We start from the raw sequence: 12178 nt of genomic DNA, 5'->3' as shown, positions 1-12178 counted from the left end.
ACACTGTTCAACTATTTATGAAGTCGGCACTACTATTATTATAAATCCCCCCATCCTTCCTTATTACCCATCTCCTCCCGCTTGTGACTATATGACTGTAACTTTGTTACTTGTACCCTTACAATCTATATTGACTGTTTCCTGGTATGATTTGATTGCTTATTGTACCCTGTGACTATCGTTCAGTGTTGTACCTGATCATTCTCGACTCTTGACAAAGGTCTCTTTTCTTTTATGGACACTGAGAGCATTTGCACCAAGACAAATTCCTTGGGTGTCCAATCACACTTGGCCAATAAAAGAATTCTATGCTACGCTACGCTACTCTACTCTACTCTAAGATGGTGTAGGGTCTCCCGCTTGGACGGGCTGGTGGTGGACTAGATGACCTACAAGGTCCCTTCCAACTCTGATTATCTGTTAAGCAAGAGTTGTTTTACCCAGCCCTGGTTTGTTTTATACACAGCTTCCCTGCAGGAGAAAATGAAATTATGGCCTGGCAAAGTCCAATGCATCAAGACATAAATGTTGCAAAACACAAAACACCTGTGCTGCAGCACACCTGGCTCCCATTTTATACCCGCAATAACCATACATTTTTCAGCAGTTCTTGAAATAAAATGCCCACTAAGGGCTGCTCACTACCTAGCGTTGTAATTTGTGAAACCCGAAACCTTTTCACTGTCAATTGCACAAATCTCACACAATTTGTACACCAGAACCACCTAATATATTTCCCGCAAGAACTTTTTTTTAAAAGAAGACTCTGAATCCTAAGTTAAAAACCATTGCAAAATAGTATTTACAGGTAGTTGTTGACTTATGACCACAATTGAGACCAAAATTTATGTCGCTAAGTGAATAAAGGTCCCTTCCAACTCTGTTATTCTATTCTATTTTATTCTATTCCTATTCTATTCTGTTTTCTATTCCATTTCATTCCACATTTTCTATTCTATTCTATTCTATTCTATTCTATTCTATTCTATTCTATTCTATTCTATTTACCCTATCCTATCCTGTTTTCTATTCTATTCCATTTCATTCCACCTATTCTATTCTATTCTATTCTATTCTATTCTATTCTATTCTATTCTATTCTTCATTCCAATATCTATTCTATTCTACTCTATTCTACCCTATCCTATTCTGTTTTCTCTTTTATTCCATTTCATTCACCTATTCTATTCTATTCTATTCTATTTTATTCTATTCTATTCTATTCTATTCTATTCTATTCTATTCTATTCTTCATTCCAATATCTATTCTATTCTATTCTACCCTATCCTATTCTGTTTTCTCTTCTATTCCATTTCATTCCACCTATTCTATTCTATTCTATTCTGTTCTGTTCTGTTCTGTTCTGTTCTACTCTCTTCTCTCTCTTCTCTACTTTTCTCTTCTATTCCATATTTCTCTTCTGTTCTATTTTATTCCATATTTCTTTCCTCTCCTCTCCTATTAACTTAACAGTGATTCACTTAACAAAGGTGGCAAGAAAGGTCGTAGAATGGAACAAAACTCACTTTAACAACTGTCTTGTTTAGCAACAGGAATTTTGGGCTCAATTGCGGTCATGGGTCCAGGGTTGCCCATTATAATATTTCTAATATTTTTCTTCGCCCCTTTCGGACAGCCGACTGAACGTAATTTTTCTCTGCTTCCTGAGAAATAAGCAGCAGGGGAAGGGAGTTTGCATGGAGGCAACACAGTAAATCCCTTCGATGGCCGTGGCAAAAAAAAATACCAAACAAAGAGCGACTTCTTGGAAATTGAATTCCTGTTCTCCAGATGTCAAAGACGTAACGCCCTCAATTACATCGACTTCTGCTAAGTGAAGCACGCCGGCAAATATGCAAAATAAATACAGGTTAAGCAAAGAGCTGCAAGATGCACACTCAGCGTTGGTTTTCCGGGTGAGTGACAATTAGCACCATTTGCATCTTACAATTGAACGATTTTTTTTTTTTTAAAAGCAAATGTTAATAAAAGATATGCCGGCAATCTGCCCCGCCAAATAATGATAAGAATAATAATAAGAACGCCAAGTCTTTGGAAAGGACTGGCTATCGAAGAGCAGACAATGTTTCTGGTTGTGCAGATCCACATTGTCACTCACACACACACACACACACACACACGTCGTTCGCTCTGCCCCAACGTAAGGCTTGGAAATTAAACCCCATGACAACGTACCTAAATAAAGTGTTTGTATTTCTTTGGCATTGCCGTTCACATCGTTGCTGTAATCTGGGATCTTGTAAACCTCCGGATGATAATCTGCAATTTGAAAAATAAATAAAAGAAGTAAGGAAGCTGTTGTGGTTCGCCGGCAGCGGAATTGGACAGTGGGGAAGAAGGGGGACCAGTCCAGGAGTCTGGAGAGGAGTCAGACAAGGGTCCTGCATCCAATGCAGAGACGGGGCCAGGACCATCTGGGAGTGGGGTGCTGCATTTGGAGCCTCCGGAATCTGACAGCAGCAAGGCAGAGGAACAGAGGGAGCCTGTTCCTAGTGCGTATGTGTGCAGAGCTGCCAGAAGACGAGACCAACTGAAACAAAAGGGGCCATTCGGGAGTAAGGCTGGGAGGTGATGGCCCCTCCCATAAAATATAAAAGTCAGGCCAAGATGACGAAACCTTTGCAGGAAGCAAAGTCATTCAATCGGTTCCAAGTCATCTTTGAAGCTCTGTGTACTTCGGTTGGTTTCTTTTATAGTTAATTGGATACTTCTGTTTTTGGCAGCATGTCACAGAACTGAAAGGTGTGTGCTTATCTTGGGGAACTGTGTGAGATTAGTTCTGGCTAGGAATGAAAACAATTCCCAGTGTTGCAGTAAAATAGGTTTTGCTTTTAAAACAAGTTTGTGATTAATTACAATTTACGAAGCCTGGCTCAGAACAGGAAGTAACTCAGAGCAAGGGAGGTAGGGAATTCAATGAATGTTGAGCGCATGACTGGATAGGTGTCTCATAAGTTACCGCCGCATCTTTGTTTTACCTGGTGCAAATTGGGGGAGAAACACACACTAAAGCAGTTCTGATTAAAAATAAAAGGAGGGAGTTCTTGACTTACAACATTTCGTTTAGTGACCATTCAAAGTTACAATGGCATTGAAAAAAATGACAACTTATGAACATTTTTCACACTTATGGCTGTTGCAACATCCCTACCATCAGGTGAGCAAAATCTAGACGCTTGGCAACTGCTTCGTATTTATAACTGTTACAATGTCCCAGGGTCAAAGTCAATAGGGAAGTTGGATTCATTTAACTGCAGGGATCCACTTAACGGTAGGAAGAAGGATCCTAAAATGTGGCAAAACTTGACAAGTGTCTCCCTTAGCAACGGAAACTTCGGGCTCAGCTGTAGTCGTAAGTCGAGGACGACCTGTATCACAGAAGCTATGGGCGCATTTTATTTGATGCAAGAAAAACACGCAGGGTGGCAGTTCTCCTTAGAAATGAAAATAAAACCTTCGACTCATGTTAACCGAAATACCTTAAGTATTTCTTCCACCAGCTTCAAGGGATGCTCTGCTCATTTGCACAGTAAATTAACACCCCGGGTTGCCAACTCTTGAGGTCTCGCCTTCACAATCTGGAGAACACGAAGCTGCGACTTAGAATGACAGAGTGGGAAGGGACCCTTTGAGGTCTTCTAGTCCAACCCCCTGTTCAGGCAGGAGACCCTATAGCATTCCAGACAAGCGGCTGTCCAATTTCTTCTTGAGAACCTCCAGTGATGGAGCACTCATGACTTCTGAACCCAAATTGTACCACTGATTTAATTGTTCTCACTGTCAGGTAATTCCTCCTTAGTTCTAGGTTGCTTCTCTCCTTGATCAGTTTCCATCCATTACTTCTTGTTTGCCTTCTGGTGCTTTGGAAAATAAGCCGACCTCTTTTTTGGGGTGGGGCAGCCCCTCAAATATGAGAAGTCAGCTCTCTGGTCACCCCTGGTCCTTCTCTTCACTAGACTGGACATTCCTGCAACCGTTCTTTGTATGGAAAGTTTGCCGGGCTTATTAAAGACCAGCGGAGATCTGCAAACCTCTCTTTGCAATAAAACTCAGTGGGAGACCCAAAGAATCTCTTTGCCTTTTTAAAAAAATTTTTTTTGGAAAGGCTGCCAACGAGCCTCCAGCTCATCGGTGGAAATTAACAGCAATCTCCAATAAAACTCCACACAGAAGGGCAAAGTCAAGGCTTCCTTTCCACTGAAGGAAAAGTGACTCGGTTTACTGTTAATTAAATGGGATAATTAACAGTAACGTGCACTAGAGACAAAAGAGAATTGTGCCCCTACTTTGGAATGTTGTTTGTGGCTGCAGGGGTTATGTTTAAACCTCCAGCGTTTTTCAAAGGTGCAGGGTCTGCTAAATATCTAGTGCATCTCCTGGAAGTCCAGTTGCACGACAGAATTATACAATTATATTTTAAAATAGAGAATACTATTTTTAAATGGGAGGGACCTCGGGTAGCCGTTCTCTTTGGATAAGTTGTATGGACAGCAGGTCGGAGAAGACGATTAAAAACTCTCTCTTAGTTTAGTCTAGTTTACTTTTCTTTACTGTCACTGCACCTCACACAACGAAATCGAACACCATCTTCGGTGCACATCGTGACCATGAAAATAAACACAAAGACACATCCTTCACACATTGAATTGCAAACCCACAACACCGCACCCAACACTGCACTAAACAGTAGAATTCAATTGCGTTATTGCCTCGGGATAGAAGCTGTTTTTTTCAGCCTATTTGGCCTTGTTTTTCTTATCCTGAGTCTCCCCATGCCTGTCAAAATCCCTGTGCTTCTCTAGGAATCTGGCTTAGGGAATAAAGACAGTCGGATAATAACCGGAGTTGGAAGGGACCTTGTAGGTCATCTAGTCCAACCCCCCGCCCAAGCAGGAGATCCTGCACCATTTCTGACAGATGTCAGTCCAATCTCTTCTTGAGAGTCTCAAGGGATGAAGCTCCCACCACTTCTGAGGGCGACTTCTGTTCCCTGGGTTGATAGTTCTCACTGTCAGAAAATTTCTCCGTATTTTCAGGATGAATCTCTCCTTGGTCCATGGTTCCTTGTCTGGCTTTTGGGTGCTTTGGAAAATAGCTTGACCCCCTTCTCTCTGTTGCAGCCCCTCCTCAAATATTGGAAGACTGTTATCCTGTCTCCCCTGGTCCTGCTCTTCACTAGACTTGCAACGGTTCATTTAGTGACCAAAGTTACGACGGCACTGAAAAAAGCGACTTGTGACCGTATTTTTTCCACTTATGACCGTTGCAGCCTCCCCCTGGTCCCACTGATCAATATTCAGAGGCTTGGCAGCCAATTCATATTTGTGAGGGTCACTGGATCCTGGGGTTACGTGATTCCTTTCTGCGACCTTCGGACAAGCAAAGCCGGATTCACTTAACAACCAGGGGACTAATTTTAAGAACTGCAGGGATTCATTTAACCACAGTGGCGAGAAAGGGGGTCAAACGGGGGTCAAACACTCCCCCAGCAAATGTCCCACTTAGCAACGGAAATCTTGGGCTTGGATGGTAGGCCAAGGGCTCCCTGTACCCAGTTTTTACGACCACTTTTTATCACGATTAAATCTCGGTCATACTCAGGATGCCTAGCTATTGTTATCATCCCTCTTTTCATTTGCATTTGACGTTTCCACAACCTGAAAGATGTAGATAGTCCTCGATGGACAAACAGTTCATTTAGTGACCGTTCAAAGTGACAATGGTCCTGAAAAAAGGGAGTTACGGCCATTTCCCTCCCTTATGACCACCGCAGCATCCCCATAGTTCACGTTCGAATACTTGGCACGTGGTTCGTATTTACGATGGGCGTCCCCCGGGGCCTCGCAATCCTTTTGAAACCTTCAGACAAGCCAAGTCAAGAAGGGAAGTCAGATTCACTTAATGACCATGTGGCTCGCTTAACAACAACAGCGCATTTCGCTTAGGAAATGTGGTGTCGTGCCCCTGTTGGAGGCTGACTCTGAGGGAAAGGAGGAACAGCCGACAAGGAGCGGGAGTGTGGCTCCAGAGGTTGTGGAGGAGGCTGGGGAAGGGCAGAGGCCGGCTGGGCAGTCAGAGGAGGACCCAGGCCCATCCCCTCTCCATCCTAGGGAACACAGGGAGGAGAGGATAAGGGAGAGACGTGGTCTCCTCAGGAGGAGAGGGCCTTGATCCTCTTCATGGGCTGCAGCTGTGACAACTGAATAAGAGGATGGACAGGCATACGGGCAAACGCTGGAAACAAAGCATGTAAATATCTCTAGTTCATAGTTCCTCTCTGAGTTTGGCGTCCTTCCGAGTGTGTGTTATCTGTGGATGTCCTCCAGCCCTTATACTTGCCTGGTTTGTGTTGCTTTTTTCCTTCTTCTTGTGACTGTTTGTGTGGGAGTGTTTTTTGTCTTCCGTCAAAGATATTTGGAGCTTGGAAGCAAAGTGAAGGAATAAAAGGGGCTTCACCTGTTTTCTGTGACTGTGTTTGTCTTGTATCCCACCCGGGGTCATCACACGTGGCGAGAAAAGTCATGAAATCACTTCACAAATTTCTTGCTTAGCAACATACACCGTGGTTGTAAATTGAGGACCAGCTGCCCTGCCTTCTGGAAAGCACTCGCTTTGCTTTTATTTTATTGGGGTTAGGCAGCATTTAGTATTCCCACAGAAACCCCTTGTAAATCACAAAGCCAGCAGGAGAAGTCACGACCTTAAATTGGAGCAAACTCAGTTTAGGGTTGAAAGAACGGCCTTCCTCCCCTTCAGGTAGTCCTTGGTTCAGGACCACAATCAGATCTGGGACTTTCCACTTAACCACCGTCTCGCTTGGGAACAGAACTTTTGGGCACCCTTGTCATAAGTGGAGGACTACCTGCATAACGTAGCCAGGAGACGCTATTATTTAGTATATTTCAAGCCTAAATCGCCTCCCTTGTCAGGACACGTCAGATTATTCCCAAGAATGGACATATACAGAAATAAAAATAATAATAATAAAAAAATAAACGAGCAATTCAGGTTGGTTCAGGATGCACATCAAAAGATTAACCGAGCCTGTTTATTTATTTACTGTCTCTGGCACTCACTTACCTGCCACGAATCCTTTTAAAACAATGTGGCTGTTTCATTTAAGGCTGTAGCTCTGCGTGCTACACTCCACATAATTTATGAGTCAGTAAAGGAGCAGGACACTGCCTCTTATTTTTCGGAGATACTACAGTTTGGGGCCCGCAAGCGAGGCCGTGTGTATCTGTTGAAGTGACAGCAAGCAAGGATGGCCTCTGACACTCTGCCTATGATTCAAGGAGAAAAGGCCTGGCCTTTTCTGCTAAGGAAAGGCTTGTGAAGGCACAACGGGGGGGAAAATACATGCTCGTTTGTGCAAATTTACAATACGATAGAATAGAGAATAGGATAGGATAGATAATACAATAGAACAGAGAATAGAATAGAATAGAATAGAATAGAATAGAATAGAATAGAATAGAATAGAATAGAATAGGGAAAAAGAATAGAAAAGAAAAGAATTGAATAGAATACAGAATAGAATAGAAAATAAAAAAAAATAGAAATTAGAGCAGAACAGAATAGAATACAGAACAGAAAATAGAATAGAAAATATGGAATAGAATAGAACAGGGAATAGAATAGAATAGGAGAATAGAATAGAGAATAGAATAGAACAGAAAGAACAGAGTTGAATAGAATAGAGAATAGAACAGAAAATAAAAAATAACATAGAATAGAATACAGAATAGAAAATAGAATAGAGTAGAAAATATCGAATGGAATAGAAAATGGAATAGAATAGAGCAAGAACTTTATTGTCACTTTGAATACATACTAATCAGCATACATTAAAATGAAATTTCATTGCATTCAGCTCTCAAAATGTCACCAAGCTCCAACATGCACTACATAAACATGACAAAATAAATACAGAATTATCCATATAAGCTGCATATATTATACGATGCAGAAAAAACTACAGGAGAAAAAGGAGCAGCCCAGAACATCTCTGGCATTTTCAAAGCCTCGTTTCTTTTAAAACAGCAACAACAACTGCTAAGCCTTCATTCGGTTTCGGTTTCAAAAGGAATCCCCACCCCACCCCCGGATTATGATAACTGGACGGTCTGCAGACAATTTAAAAGCAAGATGAAATGCTCGGCGGACATAAAGTATTTTATCTGAGCATTCATTTTGTTTTCTTACGGAGAAATGATTCCTCAGGCCTTACCTGATGGGAAACCTATACTGTAATTAATCACAGCACTTTCTCTGCAAGGGCGCTGCTCGACTTACAACGGTTCATTTCGTGACCATTCAAAGTTATGACCTCACTGAACCAAAAGTGACTTACGACCTTCGTCACAGGATCAAAATTCAGACGTTTGGCAACTGACTCGTATTTATGACGGTCCCAGAGTCCCCGGGGTGGTGGTGTCACGAGATCCCCTTTTGCTGACAAGCGAAGTCGGCGGAGAAGCCAGATTCACTTGAGAACCGTGTGACTAACTTAACTCTAAGGATTCCCTTAACAACGGTGGCAAGAAAGATCGTAAAACGAGGCAACACTCACTTGACAAATGTCTCGCTCAGCCACATAAATTTTGGGTTGAATTCCGGGTCCTAAGTTGACCTGTACATAATATACCTGCTTCTCTAAATCTACCTTCCACTGACACCATTTCATTTAAAAGTTGTGAAAGGAAACAGAGAGTTCAGAAATAAACTGATCCCCGCTTTCCTTCTGGGAAGATTTTCACTGTCATTTCCTTAGATCGCTAACACCCAACAACGCAGCAACTGTGTTATAAACACAACCTTAGACTTGTTTTAGAAAAGCCAACATTTCAGGTGATTTTTTGATTCCTGGCAATAACGTTCTTTTTCATTTTTTCTTTTTCCCTTCCCTTTTTCATTTGCTAAGATCTGTTTGCCCTTATGACATATTTCCAAGAAAGAACCCGGGGGCCCCTATTAAGTATGAGTAACAATACTGGTGAACTGTGATCATGACACAGTTTAAACTCTCCATTTACCTGCCTTGAACTTAGCATGCAGTTCCTGGAGATATTAGTCTCCAGGCTCAGCCCTTCCTTTCCCCAGCCATGTTTGAAAGTCAGATTCAACTGAGTTTCAACCCCTCCACCCGACGAGAACACCTGTTATACAACGCAGAAAGGAAGTGTACCCCAGAAGGTTTTGCATGAGGTTTCCGGCTGGGCAAATCTCTCTATTTCCCTTCTGGAAAGAGAAATAGAAATAGAACTCCCAGCCACGGAGCCAAATTGCAACCATTTAACGGCCCACCTCCCCAAATTAAATTCGTCGGCGCTTTGCAGGGCGATGCCAATCCGCGCCAAGCCCCCCGGTGGGAGAGGAGGAGGAGGAGGAGGAGGAAGGAGGGCGCCGGGATCTGATTGAGATCCTTCCGGGAGAGTAGATCTTAAAAGAAAAGCGGATCTCCCCTTGCAAAACTCTGCGCGTGGGGAGGGGCGGGGGAAAGAGACCCCATATCTCCGCCTTTGAAACTTTACGGGGGGCAACGTTTGGGGGGACCAAGGGGACCCCTAGAGGCAGCATCAGGGGACCCCCGACCCCTCCCTCGAGAGTCCCCTCCCTCCCCCTCCCCTCCCCCTTCCCTCCGGGCCCGGCCAAGGACTCACCTGCATGGATGAGTTTGAAGCTCTGAGATTTCCTGCTGCGCTTCCTGGCCGAGAACTCCATGGCGCGCCGGAGGAGGAGGAGGAGAAGGAGGAAGAAAGGAAGAGAGGAAGAAAGGAAAGGAGGAAGAAAGGAGGCTCAGAAGGATCGCGGGGAGGAGCCGCCAGGACCGGGGACCCCCGCCGCCGCCGCCGCCGCCGAGCGAGGCCGAACCGGCTGCGGGGCTCTCATCGGCCCCGGCGCGCAACGGGCCGAGGAGGCGCCCCGGGGTTTGTGCTGCGCGCCCCGCCGGCAACTTTTGCCCAACGGCGCCTTCCCCGCCGTGGCATCCAGCCCAAACTTTGGCCCGGGCCGGTGTTGCTGCGGGAACCTCCTCGCCTTTTGCCTTCCTTGCTCGGGGGGACGGAGGAGGAGGAGGAGAAGGGCAGCGGCGCGGCCGGCCCGGCTTTGCCTTTGGCGAGGCGAGGCTCTTGTTGGCTGCGCGCAGGGCGCCGCAATGGCTCGCGGGTTGGCCCTGCCGGAGCTGCTGCGCCTGGGCTCCCGGTGCCACCTGCTGGGGGAAGCCGGCCTGCCAGGCACCACAGCGCACCCCGTGGCGGCTCCGGAGCCCGGCGGGGGCAGAGCTGAGGGCGGGCCCCGGCAAAGCCAACGGCGGGGTGGGTAGGTGGGAGAAGGGCGCTTACAAGGCGAAGGATGGAGAGGCCGGGCGCGCGTCTCTCTTTTACGCCCGGCCTCTCCATCCCGGGGACCTTGGCAAGACCGCAGCCCCGGCTCCCGTTTGGGCCGGCCGGGGGGCTCTTCGCGTGGGACCGTGGGGGAGTGTGGGGGGCTGCTCCGGGGAAGAAAGACCCCCAACCCACGCCCCCACCCAGGCAGGAACCGCGCGCGCCTTTCCACTCCCTCTCTCTCTCTCTCCCCCACCCCTGGCTGGCTGAAGAATTGGGGAGGGAGGAAGGGGCGCGCTCCACGCGGGAGAGCCGTGCCCCCCTCCCCCCGAAGGGGATTTTGGGGGTGCGCCCTGGCGAGGGGGAGGGCTCCACGCGCTGGAAAACGCGCCCCCTTTCCAGGCGACCCCACTGGGCTATGGGGGGAAGGGGGTCTTCCACGCCAGTTTGGATTCGAAGGCTCCGTTTCCGTGGGGTTTTCTGCAACCCCCATTAAAAAAAATAGAAGAAGAATCGAGTACACGTGTAAAGAGTCCCAAGGACGGGAGCTGCCGCCTGAAACAGCCCCTGCAAGGCGGCCCACGCGGGAAACCATGGGGAAGATACTTCTTGTTTGGGTGTGTGTGTGTGTGTGTCTTGAGAAAGGACTTGGATGCACCGAGGGGGACGGGACGGAGGGTCCTTTGGGAAAGGGGTGCAAAGAAACTCGGGGGGTGGGGGGGGCTTGTGCCCACGTGTTTGAAGGGCCCGCCCTTTTTTTTTACACGTGTCTGAGCACACGCGCAACGAGGGCGGGCGTCTCTTAATGGTTTTTTTTTTTTTTTAAACTTCTGTTGAGATGCGAAATGTGCTTTTTCAGCAGGTTGAAATGCACTTCTCCGGCTGACTTTGACTCTCTGGAAATAGACAGAAGGGAGAGAAAAATGAAAGTCCTCGGTTTTTCTTTAAAATCGAAAGCGGGACCAAAATATTCAAGTCACATTTCCTGAAAGGCCCAGGAAATTTCCCGTCCTTTTCTCGCTCTCTTTCCCTTGGAGAAAGAAAGAAAAAGGACGAAAGAAAGAGGGAAATCTCAGTTTCTCTCTCTCTCTCTCTCTATCTGTCATCTATCATCTATCTTAATTTGTTAAAGAAATAGTCAACATGCAAGCAATACACACAACACAACTGGGGAGAAAGGAAATTCAAGGAGACAATGTATCTTATATTAATCAAAACTAATTCATGGATTTCCATGTCATCAGTTACACTGTAAATGTTTTGATTCAGTTGACTTATAGATAAATGTAGCCCATTTTCTAAAATCCGGTCTCCAATCAACATTTCTCTGAAGAAAAGGAATAACTGCCCATTTTCCATATTTGAAAATAAATAAATAAAAAGGAACGATTCCACAGTTTGGAAGATAAAATAAGGTCTCACTTCTCATCTTATGACCTGCTGAAGAATTTGTTTTCTACAAAGGCATTTACAAATCCAGAATGAAAGGGGTGCACGTGAGAAACTTGATCAACAATGAAGTTATTTGCATGAAAAGTGTATTCAAATATTTCATCTGGCTTGAAGCACAGTGGTACATTGTTTTACACCCAGCGGGAACTAATGGCAAGGAAAGATGACATTTTTCAGAGACAGTATTTCGTAGAAAACAGGACCACCAATAAAATTAAAAAATGTACACCTTAGAGCAGCCGCTAAGATTAGATTGGGTGATGAGCACAATTGCCTTCAACACAATCAGATTCAAAAGATCAAAGCAATCATACTTCAAGGTCAACTAAATTAGTAATGATAACTTGAATTCTTCACTTGGAGCCTGAGCCAGATGTTA

At 45.3% G+C, this 12178-nt stretch overlaps 1 protein-coding gene across 10 annotated transcripts in view; it reads right to left on the bottom strand.

The window, feature by feature from the left end:
• Positions 1-10177, bottom strand: part of BEND7 (BEN domain containing 7) — a 43126-nt gene extending 32949 nt beyond the window's left edge. For 8 of the 10 annotated variants that reach the window (XM_087933966.1, XM_087933968.1, XM_087933967.1 and 5 more), the window contains exons 1-2: positions 9685-10177; positions 2198-2281 (exon numbers count right to left, since the gene is read on the bottom strand). In XM_087933966.1, coding sequence (XP_087790092.1) covers positions 2198-2281; positions 9685-9745 — 145 coding nt within the window. In that variant the 5' untranslated portion in view covers positions 9746-10177. The remainder of the gene's footprint in view (positions 1-2197; positions 2282-9684) is intronic. The other 2 variants (XM_087933974.1, XM_087933975.1) reach the window with 1 other exon arrangement.
• Between the last annotated feature and the right edge of the window lie 2001 nt (positions 10178-12178).

Source organism: Pseudonaja textilis, chromosome 5 (genome assembly GCF_049901715.1).
Source record: "Pseudonaja textilis isolate UNSWEBS1 chromosome 5, rPseTex1.2, whole genome shotgun sequence".
In the NCBI taxonomy this organism is placed as follows: Eukaryota; Metazoa; Chordata; class Lepidosauria; order Squamata; family Elapidae; genus Pseudonaja; species Pseudonaja textilis.
The sequence above is the reverse complement of the archived record's forward strand: the minus strand, read 5'-3'. Positions and strand labels throughout refer to the sequence as shown.